General features: G+C 32.9%; 1 protein-coding gene and 1 long non-coding RNA gene across 2 annotated transcripts; both read left to right on the forward strand.

Annotated features, from left to right (window-relative positions):
* Window positions 1–8,919: 8,919 nt before the first annotated feature.
* LOC127735903 (uncharacterized) lies at window positions 8,920–13,715 on the forward strand. The gene is made up of 3 exons (XR_007998650.1): window positions 8,920–9,021; window positions 12,550–12,944; window positions 13,592–13,715. It is a non-coding gene; the product is annotated as an uncharacterized LOC127735903 (long non-coding RNA).
* Window positions 13,716–13,991: 276 nt separating this feature from the next.
* On the forward strand, window positions 13,992–20,124 carry LOC127733727 (uncharacterized). The gene is made up of 7 exons (XM_052243043.1): window positions 13,992–14,413; window positions 14,701–14,873; window positions 15,373–16,482; window positions 16,946–17,139; window positions 17,992–18,142; window positions 18,664–18,855; window positions 19,961–20,124. Exons 1-7 carry the CDS (start codon window positions 13,992–13,994, stop codon window positions 20,122–20,124), a joined length of 2,406 nt encoding a protein of 801 aa, XP_052099003.1.
* Window positions 20,125–24,033: the final 3,909 nt, after the last annotated feature.

The raw sequence follows: 24,033 nt of genomic DNA on the forward strand, positions 1-24,033 counted from the left end.
TTGAATATCCCTTTCGCGTCTCTTTTAGGGTCTAATTTGTTTTTTTACAGTTAAATTTATTCATTGTATTGATTTGGAATATAATGGTTATGTATTTAAGAGAAAAAATGCCCAAAACAGTTGCTTAAAATATGTTTAAAAGCAATCTAAAATTAATATCTATATTTACTCGCATGCTCATATCTTATGAGTAAAACGAAATCAGAGATATATATTTTAATAAGATTGGTTTAAAAGGAGATGTGGGGTAAACAATCAATCGACAAAAAATCAAAACTTTCTATATAGTCAAAAAGCAAGTCTCCACTTCAATGTTGTCGTTTTATTAATATTTTTGACCTTATAGATCTAGTTTACTCACCTTTTAACACTCAAATTTTGTTAATGGACATAATTATGTTCTAATTAATTTTCATAGATGGGCAAGTGTAAAGTAAAAATAAATATTGAACTGTAACATAAAAATGCAAGCCACATCCTTATCTGACCAGATAAAACAATAGTAAACTGAGTAGAATTCACAGTAGATTGAGACTTTGACAGAAAATGAAAAAAATATATAATATAAAATATGAAAACAACACATTATTAATTTCATGAGTTTGAAGCGCTTTTCTGGATTTACCTTCATCAGGAATGCTCAAAGCCGAATATTTTAAAGCCGAGGATGTATAAGAACCGAAAGAGTTACAGAGCTACATGTATATGACCTAAAAGTACCTAATAAATCATATGATACCATTTGATTAAAAAGTATATTTCGTCATTTTGTCTTTTATCTCCAATTACAAGTCATTGAAGAAAAAAATACAAGGCTCGTGTGTTTTCAATCAGTTCTTATAATTTATTTGGGTTCAAATATTTTTTTCTTCAAAATTTATGTGTACCCCCGGGCGTTTTGGCCTAAACGTAGCTACGCGCATGATGTATATTTAAGACCTTAACCCAAGGATGACCCATGAAAGTAAAAAGCTTATTTCCAATAGGGTTGTTATAGTGTTGATAATATAACAAAATCAAAGCGCGAAAGCGCTGTAAAGGCAGTTAATTACAGGTTGTGTGTATTTTTAGTTCAGTTATATCATTATCTTCAGGGAGAGGACGTCACTAATGTTGTTATAACTTGTGTCCAATCCCTTTTGCTACTTTTGCAAATAAAATATGTTTAAAAAAAAATTATTATCTTGCATAGTACATTGTACTTATCAGAGGTGGCTTTCAGTATTTAAGATTTAGAGTTCTCTAATGATATTGAACAAGTTTTATGAATGTCATATTCTGAGCACTATATGAAGGCGATTGTTCTCACTTGTTTATGAACTAGTGCATTATGTCCAGTTTGTACCTTTTTTATCTATGTTTATAGTCAAATACTGTTTAAAATAGTTTGGCATTTTCTTTTTAGTAATAAGTAAATTTAATCAACTGTATTTTATTCAACTTTGCAAATGTGGTTTGTTACTGGTAAGTACAATGTATGGATGATAGTTGTTTCATATGGCAATCATAACATATCTCCTTATTTATATAATGATCTATATTCAACCACCTCAGGTACAAAAAAAATGTATGTAACTAAACTATGATGGGAAACCTTTGACTTCTTTCTTTTATATACCCGGTAAACTTTTGATTTGGTACCATAGAACTATGTAGAATAAATGTACATTGCAACATGTCAACTCTTTCAATGACAATACTTTTTTTAGAAACTAGAACTCCAAGCAAAATCATATTTCCAAGTATAAAGTAATTTATGAATGAAACAAGAGTGCACACGCTGAAATGTCTCGCCTTATTTACTAATCATTGATATTATGTTGATAGTCCTAAATATAAAGCTTTATTTCAACTGTCACATAAACTTAACATTAACCAAGTAAACTAAACATTGACCAATGAACCAAGAAAATGAGGTCAAGGTCAGATGAACCATGCTAGGCAGGCATGTACAGCTAACAATTCTTCCATACAACAAATATAGTTGACCTATTGCTTATAGTTTAAGAAAAACAGACCAAAATACAAAAACTTAAAACTGAGCAATGAACCTTGAAAATGAGGTCAAGGTAAAAAAAAACCTGTGTGACTGACAAATAGATCATAAAATATTTCCATACACCAAATATAGTTGAACTATTGCATATAGTATTAGAAAAAAGACCAAAACTCAAAAACTTAACTTTGACCACTGAACCATGAAAATGAGGTCAAGGTCAGATGACACCTGCCAGCTAGACATGTACACCTTACAATCATTCTTTACACCAAATATAGTAGACCTATTGCATACAGTAAAAGAAAAACAGACCAAAACACAAAAACTTAACTATAACCACTGAACCATGAAAATGAGGTCAAGGTCATATGACACCTGCCAGTTGGACATGTACACCTTACAGTCCTTCCATACACCGAATATACTAGACCTATTGCTTATAGTATCTGAGATATGGATTTGACCACCAAAACTTAACCTTGTTCACTGATCCATGAAATGAGGTTGAGGTCAAGTGAAAACTGTCTGACGGGCATGAGGACCTTGCAAGGTACGCACATACCAAATATAGTTATCCTATTACTTATAATAAGAGAGAATTTAACATTACAAAAAATCTTAACTTTTTTTTCAAGTAGTCACTGAACCATGAAAATGAGGTCAGGGACATTGGACATGTGACTGACTGAAACTTCATAACATGAGGCATCCATATACAAAGTATGAAGCATCCAGACCTTCCACCTTCTAAAATATAAAGCTTTTAAGAAGTTAGCTAACGCCGCCGCCGGATCACTATCCCTATGTCGAGCTTTCTGCGACTTTTGTCGCAGGATCGACAAAAAGGAGTTCTTAATTAAGAAATAAACTGATTCGCTGAGCGCAGCTGGATACACCCGCAGAGGTCCGACCCTGAACAGTTGGGGCAAAAATGGACACAATATTCAAGCTTGATACAGGTCTGAATTTGGATTGTAATTAAATATTTGACATATTATAGTTTCTGAATAAATGTAGTCAAAGAACTTGAAATCGGTTACATGTATATGAATTGAATTTATATTCAATTAAAGATTTCTTGCTGTTGTGCAATACACTGTGCTGTTGCACAATACTTAATAAATCTGTTGCCAGACTATAAACAAATAAAGTTCAATTTCTTCTCAATGTCATATTTGAAATTTATGAAAATCAATAGGGAGATTACATCAATAGCTATAAATAATTCACCAAAGTTTCATGCGAACTGCCTAAAGCATTTTTGGGTTGTTGTCCAAAAACTGGAAAATCCCCCCTTTTTTAATGAATAAAACCCCATAACTCAGAAATGTAAAATCTAAAATTTATAAAATTCTAAAGGGAGCTTACGGATTGATAATTTAGTCTTAGATGCAAGATTTTTTTATCAGTTGTTAGTGGCTTTGAACTAGCTGTCAGTAAACTGCGAGTACTCTCAGATCTGTACTTAGTGTCTTTTTGTTGTTTGGATGTACAACTACCCGGCCACGTCCACTTGTATTTGTATTTATCCATCTGATGAGTTAAGCCTCTTTCAACTGATTTTGATAGTTCGTTCTTATATTGTACTGTTACACCACTGTCCCAGGTTAGGGGGAGGGTTGGGATCCCGCTTACATGTTTAACCCCGCCACATTCTGTATGTACATGTATGTGTCTGTCCCAAGTCAGGAGCCTGTAATTCAGTGTTTGTTGTTTGTTTATGTGTTGCATATTTGTTATTCGTTCATTTTTTGTACATAAATTAGGCCGTTAGTTTTCTTGTTTGAATTGTTTTACATTGTCATTTCGGGGCCTTTTATAGCTGACTGTGCGGTATGGGCTTTGCTCATTGTTGAAGGCCGTACTGTGACCTATAGCTGTTAATTTCTGTGTCATATGGTCTCTTGTGGAGAATTGTCTCATTGGCAATCATACCACATCTTCTTTTTTATATTTACATCAACAGATATAAACAATTCACCAAAGTCAAGGTGAGACAACAAAACTTAGTTGTAAGATCTCTGAAATTTTTTACACGGTACAAGTTTTTCTAATTGTTGGAGATTGTACGATGACAGTAACACCTGTAACTGCTTAACCCATTTCTTATGCACTTTGGTTCGATAAACTCACTGAATATATATCATACCACATCTCCTTATTTTTATACATGTATGCATTACAATTTACATGTGCATGTAATTGTAAATAATATTTATATATATATATCAGAACAAACTTCATTGCGTCACTTTTATTCATGCATCCTTTGGCACAATACAAGTTGTAAAATTACACAACATAAAACAACTAAATGTTATTTCAGATGAAAGTTTTGTTTCAGTTCCATTCATAGGATTTATTAGAATTTTGTATGTTTTGCCAAGTCCAATAATTAGCTATATGTGCACCTGTTAATTGGAGACTTTTCTATCCCGTATAAGAGTTTTGGAACTAATTCTGTTTCTTTTTTTTTAAAAAGTGAGCAAACAAATCTTGCACATTTAAACCTTTGTCTGCCATCACACTGTCACCTGGATCACATAATTGAACTATTCTACATCTTTCAACTATTTCACAGTCACTGGTACAACCAACATATGCATTAGAGACATACATGTAGTTGACTAAACCACCAGGTGTCGAACATACAAGTATTTTCAGTGTTTCTGTTTTTATATGATGAAAAGGTTGCCTGAGCTCTAGGAGCTTTAGGTTTTATCAAGGGATATTCTGTGCTTTCAATAATAATCCAAGTTGTAGGAAACTTTAATTTGAAGTTGGATGGCGAAAAATACCTGACTAAACCACTAAATGGCCAAGTGTTAGCCTCACTCCACTGTTTAGACATAAAAACAATCCATGTTTACACAATATTCTTAACACTAGTTTCAATCTAGAATCTAGACAGTTCAAAGTTGGTTGTATAATGCCTCAATTTCATCAAAGTCATAAAAAAACTGATTTTCAAATGACACCCTATCAATTTGAAAATATATGTATCTCAAACAATGTGCTGCTGGACCAAGTGTGGTCAAAACAAATAAAAATTTAGTATACAACTCTAAACCGGTATAAGAATGCATGGCTGTGTCACGTGTCTTCATTTCAAAATTCTCTGCTGAAAATATAGGCATTGATGGTGTTTGCGTAATTCCATCTGTGAAGCTCAACATTAGCTCGGCAGTTGGTGGTGGACAGTCATAAATCCTGTCTGCAGTATGAATGACTTCTTCAGGAAAACCAACTTTACGATCAAAACTTTCCTCTAGATTTCTACTACAATATTCATCAAGTTTAGTTCTTTTGTTTTTACAGGAAACTGCCCTGATTTTTCTTTTTGCGGACGATTCAGTCTCTTGCTCGGTCCAGGAAAATAGGCTGGGAATGGCAGTAGACTTAAGTCTCTGTATGGTGGGTTTGCGCCCTGAAAAAGGTTATAAAACATTAGTTTTTTGATAATTAAATGAACTTCCATTAGCAATGCATACTTTGTACTACCTGGCAAAATATTAACTAGATTTATTCATTACAATCTGGATAAAACTATGTTAGGCTGATTCAATGTACATCAAAATGTATGTTATGTAAATCCAAAGGACAAACAATGAGAGACGTATGCAACAAACATACACTGTTTGTACCTAAATAACTATAACATAGATGAGAGCATGTCATTGTTTTGTTCCTGTTAACATTGTCATTGATATTTTTCAAGAAAGTCTATGAGGCATAGCTTATGCATTCATGTCATTACTACATTAGCATAATTACTGCTAAAATAATTCTCAGTATGATATACCTCTTGTAAGAAATCATTATAATTGTAGCAAGCACCAAAAAAGCTCAAACAGATCACATTGAATCGTAATCCAAAAAATTATGACGTCTTGAATTAACCACCCCCTTTTATTCTAAAACGATAATTGCGGTTGTAAACAGACTTTGGTTTATTCGCATGGCGATTACATATATAACTATATATTTTAAAAAAGAAAATAGATTTTTACCATGAATAGTTTCCTGCACGTAGTCTTTTCAGTAAAATGTGCCTTGCAAACAACAGCTGATTGAGATGGACTCCACGATTTCATCGTGTTCTCGTCCAATATGCGTATGGGCCATAGCGTTGTTCCAACTTTTCCTTCTTTTTAAGTCATTTGGAAATGCATGTCCTCCTCTTAAATGACATCCAGGTACACAACAACAAGTACTTGGCATCGTTAATTAAAAATGCAACTGTAATAGTTGCACATTGCAGAAACCGGAAGTTGAAGAACAAGATCTGCTACCACGGCGCCACCTAATTAGGAACGATAATTTGCTACTTTATATAAATGCGAAATAACAATAACGTTAGACGGGTTCGCGTGCATAAACAGAAATGCGCTTTAAATTGTATAATATAATTCATGTTCAGTCGACCTTTAATTATTATATCAACGACTGAAATGATTTATAAACATCTAGATTACAGATAACACTCGAAATTAACCCGACCTCTTTCCACACGGAATTCAAATAATTCTAGTTTGTCAATCGGTTGACTGCTTATAATGAAAAATTCAAATATATCATAAGTTTTTAAAACTAACAAAACACAATGATCGTTTCTCTATTTCCCAATGTAAATGAAATGAAACAAAACACATTTTATATCACAATAAGAAGAGGAGAGAATCAACATTTTCCGGATCTACTTGGAGCCTAATGACCCCCCACGTAGATAAGTTGGATTTCGCGGAAAGAAAGATTAACACGGCAACTAGAAAGGCATTAAAGCACTGCCTTTAAAAATTATCATTCAATAGTATCTATGTATCACAGCTTAAAACTTTTGTATAAAAAGCAATCTACTAAATAAAATATAAAATCTGCATCTGACATTGACCTCTGATTACTCGACATTAAGTGTTTTTTACTTGAAACTTAAATTTTGTTTTTTAATTCACAATAATACATTTTACTTGATCTGGTAGAGAATTCTAGTTTTTTAATAAGAAAGTAAAAGATTTCACACCTTTAACACTAACATAAAAAACATAGGCAGTTATTTCAGTAGTACTATTCAATAAAGTTCTTGAAAAAACAAATTTTTTTAAGTATTCTGGACATTTGTCTTGAAAAACATTAACACATTACAAGGACATATATTAGATGCAAATGTTAGTTATACGTCCTTGCACATGATTAAGACATTGTTGTACCTCTCTGTTACAAACAATAATCCCATTTTTTTTTCAAATTCATCTACAATGATATGTTTTCTCTGAGGAAAATATTGCATAAACCTTAAAACTTTATTTAGTTTTTTTTTATAAACCTTCATACCAACAAGCACATGCACAATCAAAACGGCATTGAATTAAAATGCTTTTAGTGTTAAAACATATTTCAGAAGATTTTGTGTTAAAGAGTTGATGAGGAAGAAATTTGGAGATTTAACAACCAGAGTGGGAGATTTGGCCCTTTATTAGAATATTGGACTTCAAAGGAGAAGGTATAATGTATGATAGGCCCCTTGAATTCAAAAATGAATAAGAATTATAAATCTATCATAAAACATCCTTGAAATGTTCACACGATCTTAGTCCGTCACATATCAGTTTTTCCTATAATTTTGAATTTCAAATTTGTTTGGCTTTAAACTTATTGTCTAATGCATTAGCTCTCAAAAATGTATGTTGTCAAATGTCTTATGTAAGATGTTGATTTGGGTAAAACTATTTTTGGTAAGGTTGTAGCTCATATTTAATTTTCCTAAAATTAATGTGAAAGATAGCCATAGTTCTTGGCAAAATTAAATAAGAGCTAAATGGGGTTCATTTGCTTTTGATCAAATATGTCAATATGAGCATCAGTGAGTATGTTTAAGACATCACAGCAACATAAAAACTGACATGTCCAGATTGTATCCCCCTATTCACATTTCTACAAAACTCTGCCTTTAGGTAAATAAGACTCCCACTGACATCTGGAGACATGTCTAATTTATTTTTGTATGTATGTTTGTAGGTCCCTGACTTATTGAATACATTTGATACCCCACATGGATACATGTTTTTTAAAACTTTCATGTATTTTTGTATTTCTAAGTGATTTAAAATCATAACTATATAATCACTCTGCAGAATGTAGTTATGATTTTAAATCACTTAAAAAAACAAAAATACATGAAAGTTTTTAAAAACATGTATCCACTTGGGGTATCAAATGTATATAAATCTCTTTTGGAATTCTGAGTTTGGATCGATTTTCTCGGAGGCTGCCAAATCAGAAAATTACTCTGGACTCTGAATCCCAAAAGGGATTAGTATTTTTAGTGATTTATACTGATTGAATAAAAGATATTTGATTAACCTGTTTTATGCATAAAGTGCTTGCACTAAAATCAGAGCATTGACAAGCTTAATCATAATTTTCACCTCTCTTTTATCAATTGTATGTTAATGAACAAAGTTCCCACTCTTGAACTTTCATCTTCTGATCATTTAAAAAAAAATCAGACTGGGTATCATAAACCTGTAGACTTATAAAATATACTGATTACGTCACTAAATTTTAAGACTACTGTAGTCAAATAAACCTCAAGTGGCCAAGTCGAAGGGGTCTATGCAGCTTTGTCTGGAAAGTAATATAAGGAATTCTGATCACTGTTTATAAAAGAAATTTTCCCGCCATGCGTCAATTGGAATAGATCCATTTTTTAATAGGGGTAGAAGGTTGATTTAAAATTAATTCAATTAATTCAATATGAATTTAAAATTTCAACAATAGTGAGAAAAGAAGATGCCTTAGTTGAAAAAGATTTAAAAATGATTGATTGAACAATATATGCCGAAGATAAGTACATTGTCATATATTTTTTTAAAGAAACACCCCTTTGATATAGACTACTCACCACTTCCGATTAAGAACTTGCATGCTGCTGAGGATGTGACGTTTAAAAACTACAGCAACAGTTGACCGCAGATAGTTCAGTTATTTTAAAAGAAACACCAAGAGCAACACAGTCAAAAATAGTGCGGACAATTTTCTCCTTACATTAATTTCCTTTGAGAATTTGAAATATTTTGTAAACTGCTGTGAGGATTGAATATTTATGTGATCACAGTGCCATAATGGAATGGACCCCCCTTTTTTCTAAATATTTTTTTTTGTTATTTTAATTATTTTAGTAAATATTTTGTAATATTTTTAACTTATTTTCACTTACTTAATGTGTTCATCTGCTTATCCATACGATATTAAAATTACCGTAGCTAATATGATGGTACCCCTCTATTAATTTCCACTGTGCATGACAGTAGATAAAAAAAAATAGAATTGTACATCTGCCCGCCTCCGGTGCTTTGTGTGCATCATATTTCCATTAAATCATACAGATTAGGACACTCATTAACCCAAAGAATACCACTTTTTTTTTGCCAATGGTTTGTTTACATGTGACAAAATTAAAAAATATAAATTTTCCATAATTTAAAGAATAAATTTATCTATAATGTCATTAATGATTAATTTTGGGGGTTATGGCCCAAACCATTGAATTGGTGGCCAAAAATCACGAATTTCCTGGTTTCTGGACAATAACTTGAGTGTAAGTCTATATATCTCCATGAAATTGTACCACAAGGTTCTATACCTTAAAAAGAAGGTTGGGGGTTATGGCCCTAACTGTTTATGATTAAGAGAAACAATACTTTTCCAATACTTTGCATAAATTGCTTATTTCTTGACCAATTTCTATGAGGTTTAATTCAGTCTTGAATTCTTTGGGTTCTTTAATATACTTAATCTAACCATGTATTTGGATTTTGGACCCTGTTTTTAAATTGGTCCACATTTTTAAGTACCTATTGATTTGCAGTGACTTTTATGTATATTTGATAAAGTCGCACAACATTGCAATAAAGTATAATTATTGTGTTATTGTTGGAGCTCCATCTGTTAAGTTCACCTTTTTTTTAAGTTTTGTACAGACTCAGTATATAATGGGTACAATTTGTGAACTGAAAATTGAAAGTCAGAGAAGTGAAAATTTAAGTAACACTACAGTAGTGTAGCAAACGAAAAAATAAAGATGAATTTTTCAGATAGAGCTCAGACAGAGTGAATCTGATACAATGACAAGTTCTATATTACTATATTGTTATTTTAACAGTCTGTTAATGTCTGTCAGTCAGTGTATGACCTCCTGTTCAGTTAGTTGGGACATAGTCAGTGTCTGGGCCAAACTAAAAAAATGATGCGGCAATTGATATAAATCATATACTGACATACACTAAAAATGGTACCAATGCAAGGGTAGAAATAAAAAAAGACCATTGACTTGCCCAAGGGCAAGTTATATATAGATTAACTTAGTTGGGACAGCGTCAGTGTCTGGACCAAACTCAAAAAATGATGTGGCGATCAATAAAAATCATATACTGACATACACTAAAAAAGGTACATTGGTACCATGCAGGGGTAGAAATAAAAAAAGATCATTGACTTAATATATAGATTAACTTGCCCTACAAATGTGGATGGCAAAGCTCGTCGCAATTACGGTAGGGGGTTTGGCGGCCGCTTAAGCTATTGGGTAAATGAAGCCAAATCCTGCATTCTAGACCTCTCCTGGCAGATGATTTCAAACAAAAACTTACTTTTACAAAAAATGTGACAAAAATTTTTCAGATGTACAATGTACATGTAGAAATTGACCCAGTTGTCAAATTTCCTGTGAAAAATATGCATTCATTCTAAACAATGCAGATATAATTTATTTGGATTCTTTAAGTTTTTTTAAAGGGGGGACATAATTTACTAAAAATTGTTCCATTTTACCCAGGGTTGCACACTTTAGGTAATATTTTTTTTTCTTTCTACTTTCATTTGTAAATCAACCCAAAAGTCGTTTGCGAAATGTGTTCTGATTGGATCGTTGTATCGACTTCCTTTCATGATTAGTAGTGGAAATCCCAGAGCAGATACAACTAAACATTCTAAAACGCTGGCGCTCATTGGCTTACGTATAGGAATTGATCCAATAGAATTATTCAGGTGAAACTACTGTGTTTACGATTTTCCAGGCATGCGCATATGAAATAAATAAAGATGATGAAAAAGGTAACAATAATACACACACCACAGAGAAATTAATGTCTAACATAGTTATACACAAACACAATATTGTAACTTGCGGACAACTATGTGATGGGTTTCACCTGCCCGCTGCAGATTTTTCTTGCCTCAGGCAAGCGGGATAGCGCTTTTTTCGAACTCTGGGTATGGTACTGGTAAATTTCTCTTTCAAATCAATCTTTTAACATCTTAATTTTTATAGTGTTTAATTTTAGACAACTTTTTTATTCAATAAAATCAAATTTGGATGTTTGCCCCTTTAATTTCTATTAAGAACCACTTCCAAGAAACAGCGAGAGTAGAGACTTCTGATTGGTCCGATAAAAATACTGCGCTCTTTGATTGGTCCATATTTAAAACTTAACTTAGATTACGGATAATACTCGAAATGCCGAATTTGCACCAGATGTATAAAGGTTGAATAAACGACATCAACAATTGATTTACGATTTTAGGAATAAACTTCCTATCTAGAAATACTATAACTGGAGAAATTTAGTTTGAATCTTTTTTTTTTTTAACTTGTCACCTCGGACAAGTGCACTTTGAAAATCAGTAGTCCGAACATCGTTTTTAGTTGTCCCGGGCAATCGGACAGCTGTTAATGTCAGTCCATGCCATGTATTTAGATTTTGAATTTTGGGCCCCGTTATTAAATTGGTCCAAAGGGTCCAAAATTAAACTTTGTTTGATTTCATAGAAACGTTGAATCATTTGGATTCTTTGATATTCTGAATTGAATCATGTATTTAGATTTTGGATATCAGACCATAATAGGTGAATGTCCAATTTCAAAATTTTTAAGTTCTGAGACCACAATAATTCTGTGTCAGAAACCTATGCTGTGTCAAATATTTAATCACAATCCAAATTCAGAGCTGTTTCAAGCTTGAATGTTGTGTCCATACTTACCCCAACTGTTCAGGGTCCGACCTTTGTGGTCGTATCAAGCTGGACACTGCAGAGCATTTTATTTGACTTAAAGTCAAATTTTAAATATTTTGATTTAGAATAAAATTGCCATCTGACTTATAGAAGTCAGATTTTGTTTGGAAATGACAAATGAATGATGGGAGGTAACTCATTAGTACATTACACCAAATATTTTGACTTCCACAAGTCAGAACATTTTGACTTGTTTATATGTTGCTTACTGTTTAATTAACATTTCTACTTTTAAATTTAATAACAAAAGGCAACATGAAAAAGTTGTATAAACTGTTCTCACAATATCTAATTGTAAGAATTTATTAACAATTCAAAAATATTGTGAGGTCAAGAAGCTATAGGCATCCCAAAACTCTTGTACAATATTAAATTATGTACATGTGCTAAATCATTAAAATAAATGCTCATCAAATTGATTATGATTTTGAATGATGAGAAATGCATGTTAAAAGATTGAATTGATTATTTATTTTCAGAAAATGGATCAGCCATTAGATATTGTCAGTGATCTTCAACATTCATTAATGAATTCTCATGGTCTGCTGAAGAAAATGAAAGCCATTTCCCGTCAGCTAAATGCCTCTCATACCCTGTTGTTGATGAAACAAAGTACAAGTAACGAACAGCTGTCTGAATATGTACAGGATATTAGAATGAAACTTGAAATATTTCATGAGGAAATGATGCATCAGTTAGCCAGCGCCTTCCAGGAAAAGACATCTTACCTCAATTCGTGTTTAGTGCAGTTGCAGCGAGAAGAGGCCACAGTAAAACAACTGTGTTTGGAAACAGAAGGACTTCTAAAGAAAGTTGTTAAAACAGTTAATCCTGTACAATTTCAAAGAGGGAAAACTCTCCTGGAAGCTTTTAAGTATGCTTAAAATTCCCTTAGAAATGAATGAATGTTATAAATACTGTAAATTCAGAAATTATTGCAGGCATTTATTATTGCGATTTTTGAAGAATCATCAAAAACGTGTGTTTAATTATTGCGATTTAAAAAATATTCATAGCCTTGACTTTGTACAGGAACTTTCAAATGAAAGTGGTGGGTTCAATAAAGTGCATTCTATGATCAACATGTATCTTAAATTTTAAAGTGACCAATGGGTTGCAATAAATTTTTTTATCCCCGCTTTAAAAAAGTGGGGGTATACTTTTTTACCTCTGTCTGTCCTTCAATCAGTCCATCCGTCCCATGAATATTTTTCGTCGCATCTTTTTCAGTAGCTACATCACAAGGATTTCTGAAATTTGATTTCAGGGTTTATATAAGTCAGCTATACCGTGTGATGCGTTTTCAGATTCATCACTCAACAACTTCCTGTTTACCGAACACTTGCATATTTTAAATTATAAAATTATCCAGTTGCGGCTGGGGTATCATCAGAGAGCAGTAGCTCGCAGTTTCACTTGTTATGTTCACGGAAAGATTTCAATCTTTGTGGTCCTATTACCAATAGACAAACAACATTTTGAGAAATCTGCTTATTAGAATTTTATGTAATTTCATTTCAGGATAATTTCAAGAGAAAATTCTGCTGACCTTGAACTCGAAGAAGATGTTATATGTTTAGACTTTGTACCACAGAGGGCAGCTGATGACTACTCTAACTTTGGAAGTATCAGAATTAATCAAGCTGACAACCTTGTTAATCATAATCAAAAAGACTTGAACCAAAATAGATTGACATCGTCTCGGTCCAGTCAAACAGAAGTACTGTTTAAAGATTATTGTCCATTTTGTGGACGTACTTACAGTAAAGGCAAGAAAGATGTAGACAGCCAGACTATTATAAGTTGTGCAGAATGTGAAACACAGTCCCATGTGATTATGGATGAAAATGATATTGCTAGTAAATCAGCAAATTCAACCGAACAGTTTTTGCAAAATAAAAGTCACGATCAGGGTGTAGCTATGAACAGTGATTTAAAAAACTTAGATAAAAGAAAGTTCTTTGATGTTGTTAATCCTAACATCTCTCCTTGTGTGAGGTTGGTACGTAACTTTCTAGAGGATGTTGGTTTGGGTAAAAGATCAATTTCAGATGAGAGTAGCTCCTCATATCCAGAAGATTGTAAAAGTTCACCTTCAAAACCTCTTAGGAAGGAGGTCAAATCATCAGCAAAAGTTCAAATGAGAAAAACGGCTGGCAAGAAATTGAGAGATAAGAACAAGCAGTTTGAAGAAGATTTTGTTTGGAATAGTAGTGATGATGAGATGGAGGGGGAAAGGTCGTCCAACCCACTGTCCTTTACTGCCAAAAATTATGGAGATGGGAAAGTAGACAGTAAAAAAACTCCCAGACATGATACTGATAACCTCACACAGAACTATGTGTAAGATAAAAGGGACATTTCTTAACATGGATTTTTTAAAGCATTCTCTAGGGTTGGAAAAAATTACCCATGCCCAAAATAATGCTCTATTTCTCAAATTATCACCTAAAATGCCTACCCCTGAACATGTGTATTTTATGAATTTGACATAACGAAAATAAATTTGATGTAGATAAAATTAAATCTGTTCATTGAAAAACATAGCTTCTGAGTAATATCAATTAACAATATGAATATGATTTAGCAGACTTGTATTTTAATTTTTAAGAATGCTTTTATTTTTCCAGACCACCTCCACCTCCTGGTATCGCAGAAATACCCCCTCTACCTCTATCTGAGAAGGAGACGCTGAAACAGAAAAAACCAATGTTAGCTGCTCAAAGTCTGTCTATGTTGACTGGTCTGATTACTACAGCGAAAGCTGAGAATGTCATACACCAGCCACATGTTAGCCATAGAGGTTGGTATTGTTGATCTTGATAGTACAAATGTGTAACATGACATACAAAAATTACATGTTAGTGGCAGATGTGTGTATTTGTTGTCATAAAAGTACACATTAAAGACATGACATTCAAAAATAACATGCTAGTTGAAGGGTTTTCTAATTCTTGTATTGACCGTTAAATTTAACAACATGACATACGAAAGTTGCAAAGGTAATTATTTTTGGTCACCATGATTTCTATAGTGCAAATTAATAACAGGACATACATGTACAAAAATCATGTGTTCGTCGCTAAAGATTATTTCTTGTCGTAATAGTTCAAGTATATGAATTAACAACATTCTTTCCTAAAAATCTGCATAAATCAAAGTACAAAATAGCAAAGAAGACATGAGGTAGTCTGAATTGTAATAGGCACAGATGAAGATTTTAAGGGATGCAACTTACAACTAGCATTGAACATTGTCATAGTGAATATTGCTTACATGGCTGTTATTTTCGTGCATTTCAGATCTTCCAGAAAATTCAGACTGGTGGGGAAAATCATCTGATACAAAAAATTGTCAGCCACATGTATCTCCAATTAAAGAATCTAAATATATTGAAAAATGTCTGCCCTTTGGAGAAAGTGTAGGCTCAGTGGACAGTGTAACAGAATGTTGGTTAAATGACCAGTCGCACGTGATGACCTCTAATTCTAATACAAGTACACCTAAGGGTCAAAAGAAAATTGCTGAGTCAAGATATACATGTCAAAGCCTTCTTGATAAAGATGCAGAGGAATTTAGATTGAGACGACCTTCAACCAGTTTAAAGACATCTCCGCGTCCAGTAATGGTTAAAACTGAAAAAGATGCAAATAACAATTTTAATGCTATTCCAATAAATTATAGAATAGCCCGTCCAGAAGGAAGTGATGGCTATCTTGACATTAAGGGTAAGAAGCAGGGTATTATACAATCACCTGTAAAATTGGAACTAGTAGCATTACCAGTAAAAACATTATTCAAGACTGAAAGTCTTCAGAACAAAGATGACAAGACTGATGGGGATTCAAGCGGAGTAGCCGATTCTGGTTGGGAAGAAGATTCTGGAGTGTCTGATGGTAAAGATTCAGGAAAGTTTGCTGACAACTGGTTGGAAACATCCCAAGAGAAAGCTACATTCATTCGAGGTGGAGAAGTTTGGACAGAAACTGTTCCTAAGGTAGTGACAACAGGGAAAAGTAACCATCCTTACAAGTCAAATGTGGGAAGAGGTCACAATGCAATGAATGATTGGTGTGAAACAGGCATAAATTCTAAAACAGGACAACATTATGTTCACAGCTTAAACAAGTTACAGGAAGCATACAGTTCAGGTGATGAGTGGTGTGAGACAGGGTCTGGTGCTAAAAGTAAACAAGTTACCAGTGCGTTAACAGGCATAAAGGGTCATAACCCTAAAGATGATTGGGGTAGTTCAGTTACTGGTCCTTCAACAGAAATCAGTACAGGCAAAGTTAACATCAGAGAACCAAATGAAACAAAACTGAACAAACCTGAACCAGACACACAAAGTAATAATCCTAGAGCTAGTACACTTAGTCCTGTTGCTAAATATATAAAGAACATGTCAAAAGGTAATTAAAAACATTATAAAAAATGTATGTTAAAATTGAATTTATGAATAAATATCAAAATGTGACATTTAAAAAATTTAATGCAGCTCTTTCTTGATAGTGATGTTTGCCATTTTCAGTTATTACAGTCCTCTTCAAATTGGAATTTTTGAATAAAAACGTTTATAGTCTTATTATCTTTATCTTTATCTTTCGCTGTCTCAATAATGATGTCCAAAATTACATGAGTACAGACAAATGATAAAAAATGTGAACATCTGCTATAATTAGATAACATTTTAATTATTAATCTTTATATTTCACTCATTATGTAATATTAAAGAGATTTTGTAAATATAATGCTGTGACAAGCAATCTATATTATCATTCAGTAGTTATTTCTCATGTATGTAAAATTCTATAAAGTAAATCATAGACATAGACAAACAAATTTACTCGCATGCATGTTGATTTTATATCATAGGAGGTGTATCAAAGATTTTGCCTCCAATACCAGCCAAACTCGTTGGAAAAATTGGTGGGAAAGACCTTGGTTTTCATTTCCCAATAGGTGTCACCACCTCCAGTAAAGGGGATGTCATAGTGGCAGACACTGGAAATCACCTTGTTAAGATTTTCACTGCTGACAGCAAGTTGAAATTAACCATTGGTACCATGGTAATTAACTATTTAAGCTAATAGACAACTTCCAAGTTCGTTGCATTTCCGTCAAAAACTTTGGTTTTAGTGAACATCATTCGTGTTTTTAGGGGCGTCATCACTTCCGTTCCTATGTTGAGCGATTGGTTGAAAAAAATGATAATGCTATACTGCACGATTTATTCGGCAAATTAAATTTTTATAGTTGATATTCAGCACTGCTATATCATTAGGGAATTGTGATTAAGTACTTATGGAACAAATATTATTTCTAGTTTATCCTGCATAATGACGATCACAAAGACGCTTGATGAACTTGAATAGAGCAGGAATACAGGCGATCCCTTCTATCTGGTAAATGACGTCACAAAGGGGCACACAATTGACAAACTTTTCAGGTGAAGGACATAACTCGAAAGTGGTCTATTACAGAATTTTGATGGAGAACAAAACCAAAAATTCACAATATTTGCAGTACAACAAAACAATAACAATTATGAGTAACAGTAGGGAATGTGCAAATTTATATCTTAAACCAGTTCGATAGCAAGTACACCCCTTACTGTTCCATCAAAACATACATGGGAGCAAGGGAAGGGGCTTTGAAATTTCCATTATGAGTGGGTGATGAGTACAGTAAAAATGTAAGTGAAATTCTAAATTTGCCTCCATAGTTTCTTTAAATAATTAACTTTGAAAGTGCCTTCCATGGGTTCCATGTAATGTTTTAATAAAGGAACAGCCCTTATATAATTGGGAAAGCCTCATTTTCGGCATAACTTTTTTTGTAAATTTTGAAAAGCTGATTGTTTAAGTAAGGCCTCTGTCTGTTAAATCTATCAAGGTTATTTAACATTCTTTTTTTCCCAGCTGAAACCTGCCATGCAGAGACCATCAGCAGTGGTTGTGAATGAGAGAAATGAACTGTTTGTAAAGGATGATAAATGTATCAGAATGTTTGATCTAGAGAGAGGTGCTATAATTAGACAGATGGGAATTGGTCAACTCTCTCAACCTTATGGTAAATTATGGTTAAATTTAGAAATATACATGTTATAATTAGACAGATGGGAATTGGTCAACTCTCCCAGCCTTATGGTACAGTAAGGTTTAATTCATATCTAAAACTTTAACAAATAGAACACCAATGCTCTCTCATCCACATGTTAAAGTATTGTTAAATTCAAATATTCATACTTTATACTTGAATGAAATGGGATTATTCAAATCACTCACTCTATGGGTAAAGAATTGTAAAATTCAGTTATATACATTTAATACTTAAATTTAAATTGGTGAACTCTCTTGGTTTTGTGGTACAGAATAATTCAGTATAAGATTTAAATTCATGATAGGGATTTTTAAAGACGATCAAATGACATAGACCCCAGGAATATTTTCAAGTCTGGTTTGTGTAACACCTTACTCGCTTACATTCCTAATTTTCAAAATAGTTCATTCAAATGTGTTTTGTTTTATATAACGTGATAATTTTTCAACTTGAATTTCAGTTCTTCAATGTTGTCAACTCTCTAATTTCAGGTCTGAGTATGACTCCAGACAAAAATCTGTTAACACTGGATGTTGATAAAAGAAACCCCAGAATAGTTATTTTCTCCCAGGAGGGAGAACTGGTAAACTCATTTCCTTACACACCGTTGCAGGGACGTATTCCACAGACAAGGTGTAGATTTCTAGATGTTGGCAAGAGTACACTTGTTGTCAGTGATCTAGGTAAATAGCTACTATAAAATCTGAACTAGAAGCACAAGTAAAACAAAAACACACAAAAACTGCATCAATAAAGCTCAAAATACCTAACCTAAGTATTAGTATAGGATGAAGTGATTTCTAATTAGGGTTGTTCCATAAAATAAAACATGAGACAGGGAATGCATCCCGAAATCTCATCCATGGGTGGGTGGTTTTGCACAGTGAAAGATCCATAAAATAAAACATGAGACAGGGAATGCATCCCGAAATCTCATCCATGGGTGGGTGGTTTTGCACAGTGAAAGATCCATAAAATAAAACATGAGACAGGGAATGCATCTTGAAATCTCATCCATGGGTGGGTGGTTTTGCACAGTGAAAGATCCATAAAATAAAACATGAGACAGGGAATGCATCTTGAAATCTCATCCATGGGTGGGTGGTTTTGCACAGTGAAAGAGAGAGAAATTCTTAAATTGCCTCTCTAGACGGTTACCCTGTTTTCAAAATAGCTATTTTGGGTACCATGTATGTTTGAATGGAACAGTCCTAATTAGAAATCACTTCATCCTATACTAATATTGATAGTTGTTATTCAGAGTACTTGGTAGAAAATATGACAACATCATAAACAATACTGAAAGACATGATATTGTGCAAAACACAAATTAAATAATAGTACAGTATTTAAATGGTTAGAAAATATAAGAATTTTTGTATTCGTCAGTAAATCATGTACATCTCAGACAACTTCAAATTAATTTCATTTAAACTTTATGTACAGCCTTTACAACATCTGTTAATGTACTTAAAACAAAATCACTCCAGTTAGCTGTCTTAAAGGGGAGATAATTGAACTCATCTTGAATGTAAATTTTGATGGATTTTACACCCATATAAATGGAAGCATTGTGTTGCCCTCTAGGTGTCTTTTAGGTTCTATTAAGTTTTTGGATTGCAGTCACAATGACTGAAGTAAATTATATGATATTTTGCAAATACTATTGCTTTTTGACTTTTGAGAATAATGATCCATCGCCCAATATTTATGAACTTGGAAAATTTAATTTGATATCATCATGATGGCATGTCAGTTTTCTAATTTCTGATAATTATTTTTTTAAAGGTCGACATGAGATCTATGTAACAGATCTACAAGGAAGGATCAAGTCTTACTTTGGTAGAGGAGGATATGGCAATGGAGAATTCTTTGAACCCTCCGGTGTTGTTGTGGATAGTAGTGGTAATATGATTGTAGCAGATAGTAAAAATGACAGGGTTCAGGTATGAAATAGTTATATTAGGTTGTGGATGGTAGTGGTAATATGATAGTAGCAGATAGTAAAAATGACAGGGTTCAGGTATGAAATAGATTTACTAGGTTCAAGTACAAAAAATGATCATGAAATTTTAGCATTGAATCAATTTTTGTCTGTTATATGCTCTGCCTTCAAACTCAAGGGGCATTATATTTGATGTATCTGTGTGTCTGTCTGTCCAAAATCACAATAAAAGTTTTTGGTAAAGCTAGTATATACAATGAAACTTGTACATGTACACATGTTCATTTTATTGTGTTTAGGGAACACGAATTTCTCTCAAGTATTTGGTTTGGAACTTCCGACTTTCAACATTATATGCCCCACTTAGGGGCATTATGTTTTTCGGTCTGTGCGTCTGTCCGTTCGTTCGTCTGTTCCGCTTCAGGTTAAAGTTTTTGGTCAAGGTAGTTTTTGATGAAGTTGAAGTCCAATCAACTTGAAACTTAGTACACATGTTCCCTATGATATGATCTTTCTAATTTTAATTCCAAATTAGAGTTTTGACTCCAATTTCACGGTCCACTAAACATAGAAACATACCTGCCAACTTTCACGATTTAGGCGTGTACTACACGATTTTGACCCTTTGTCACGATTGCACGATCGTGATCGTGAAAAAACCTCTAAAACACGATTTTGTGAAAATCTACACGAAAAATATGAATGTTCCCGATTTTGACCTGATCCCAAGGGAAGACAATCGTGATCAGCCAATCAAATTCTGTGTTTCTCATGATCAAATTAATAAGCCAATCAAAAACGTTTTCTCTTAAGATAATTCTAACATGCTAGATTTTGAACTTGTGTTGTATTCCTCTGTGTGTTAGTCAGAATTGTAAAATTGTGAACATGGAAGGTTTATGTTCATCTGCAAGGAGGTTCTTAAACAGCGTAAGAATAAAAGCATGGCTGACTGACAAAATTCAATGATGCAGTACTACCATAAAGATAATAAATAGTAGTTTATTCACTAATTTATTGACATTACACTTGCTGAAACATATGTCATTTTTGTATTCAATTAAATTACCAAATGGGGCAAATCATTTAAGGTACAATGTACTATACATTTGTACTTCATTTTTCACAAGGACCAAACAAACAGGTACGGAACAAACCCCAAATGAGGGGTATATCCCTTAAATGACTGTTGTATAAAAGAAAAAAGATAAATTAAGATTTTTTAACTTAAATTTTTAAAATTGGGAAAATTCATTATATTTGGAACAACTTTAAAGTCTTTTCTAAATGAGGGGTCCAATTATTTTTAATAATAAAGAAGATAAAAATCCAGGAACATTACAAAATTCTTGGACATGTTTTGACCATATAATACCAGATAGATGTATAATTCTTTAGGAAAAGTTTCTTCAAATATTATAGATATGTGCTCATTTGTACTTAAAATTGGTTTTTAATGTCCTTACATTGAGGGGTTACCCCTCATTTGGGGTGTTGTTCCCAACCTGATAAAAGTCCTTCTTTATGCATAATTTTAAATTTTAAACATCAACAATCATTTAATATCCAAACACAAGAAAATAAATCCTGGTCTTCTAGCTACAGATTCATCTTTTCTACTGATATATTAATAATAACTAGAATCATGCTAATAAACTTAAGAAAAGGGCTTGTAAACTCATCATACAAATATGACACTTTCTCTAGACCACAAAACAGCACACGCAAAATATGTCACAAAGAATTGTTGTCGCGCACTAAAACCCCCATGGGGACTTTCAAAAGTTGGCAGGTATGTAGAAAATGATAGTGCAAATGGGGCATCCGTGTACTATGGACACATTCTTGTTTGTGATGTTATAGTGACATAAAATTTTTACTCCAACTTTCTTAAATAATAATAAATTAACATAATTATTGATTGGATCAATGAATTGAACTTGTAATATCATCAAGGAGTTCCCTTGGTAAATGTTAACAACATTATTAGAGTGGATTGTTTGTATTTCAGATATTCCGTCCAGATGGTGGGTTTGTGTGTATTGTTGGTTTCTCAGAACCTATCAAAAGACCCTCTGATATGCATTTAACGGAAGATGGACGTCTAATTGTTGTCAATTTTCTCAATCATCAGCTCAAAATTTACAAACTAGGTGATACCTGAGAAATATGTGACAGGCATGTCAATTAACCTAAATCATTATTGGTTGCAAAGAAATGGATATGCGGCTGTTATTCCCTGATTATTATGAGAAATAAAATTGAGATTTTTCATGATAGTTTGAAGTTTGTAACGAGATTTAATAGAGGAATTTGAACAATAAACTGATATTGAAAAAGAAGCAAATTAAAATGACTATGTTGTCACTTGCATAAAAAGGTGGTAGTGCTACATGCTAGATTTAATTATTCTCTTTCCTAAATAATCATGTTACTTTTTTATGTAATTTTTTGTTTACAGTTATTAAGTTGTATGTAGATTTGTTTTATATGTAAGGCTAGTATTTTAGCCTAGGTATAAATAAGAAATAACTGTTTTGTGAATGGCACTGTTGTCAGTTGCAAGCCTAATGGTTACAAGTGAAGATATATTATTGATGTGTAAGTGAGCCAGTAAAACAGATATTTGCGACTGTCAGATCAAAACTGATGGTGGTATTTCTTTTCTTATGTCATGAATGTACTATTTGCCAAATTTTCAACAACAAAAAATATTTGAAATACCCTGGAAACATTGACTACAAGTGTACAACAATGTTGCCAAATATAAAATGACTCTGATAATCATGTAATTGAATCTAAAGTGGTGTTAGATAAAGCTTTTCCAATGTATTTATACTACAGCTGTAAAGAGGTGTGTTTCAATTGATTTAGGTCTGTCTGTCTGGCAGTCTCAAAACTATTCTGTATTTATTTATCCATTTGTTATTCAAATATATAATTATGCCCCCGCCGTTTTACCCTTGTCAGTCTGTACGTACGTTTGTACGTCCCAAAGTTGGTTTCTGTTCTCTAACTTTAGTTTGCCTCAACCAAATGTTATGAAATTTATACACAATGCTTATTACCACATAATACAGATCAAGTTCAAAATTTGGTGGCGTCACTTTTACCGTTCTTGAGTTATGCCCCTTTATAAACATAAAAACTGCTGAATTTTTCGTTTCCGTTCTCTTAACTTTAGTTTGCCTCAACCAAATGTTATACAACTTATACACAATGCTTATTACCACATAGTTCAGATCAAGTTTGAAATTGGGTGGCGTCACTTTTACCGTTCTTGAGTTATGCCCCTTTATAAACATAAAAATTGCTGAATTTTTAGTTTCCGTTCTCTAACTTTAGTTTGCCTCAACCACATGTTATGAAACTTATACATAATTCTTTTTACCACAAAATACAGATCAAGTTTGAATTTTGGTGGTGTCACTTTTACCGTTCTCGAGTTATGCCTGTTTACAAATGGAAAAATTGCTGAATTTTTAGTTTCCGTTCTCTAACTTAAGTTAGCCTCAACCAAATGTTATGAGACTTATACACAATACTTATTACCACAAAACTCAGATGAAGTACAAATTTGGGTAGTGTCACTTTTATAGTTCTTCAGTTATGTCCCTTTATAACTTTATATGATATGCAAGCGGGGGCATCATCTGTGTCCCATGGACACATTCCCCATTTATTTTTTTTTATTGTTGTCGGTAACTTCAAGATGAAGCTTTTCAATTTGATAACCATGTTCAAATTCTGTTGGAAAAGTTTTCATGTCCTGAATTCCCCATGCCATGTTGGATATGGTAATAGTATCCATCTGTCTGTCCCAAACATATCAATATTCTCATAGATAATTTGACAGAAAGCTTTCATTCTAGGTATGATTATTTGTAGTCGTATTCTCTTGACCATGCTATATCAT

The sequence above is a fragment of the Mytilus californianus genome, unplaced genomic scaffold, assembly GCF_021869535.1.
Source record: "Mytilus californianus isolate M0D057914Y unplaced genomic scaffold, xbMytCali1.0.p SCAF_3, whole genome shotgun sequence".
NCBI classification, from domain to species: domain Eukaryota; kingdom Metazoa; phylum Mollusca; class Bivalvia; order Mytilida; family Mytilidae; genus Mytilus; species Mytilus californianus.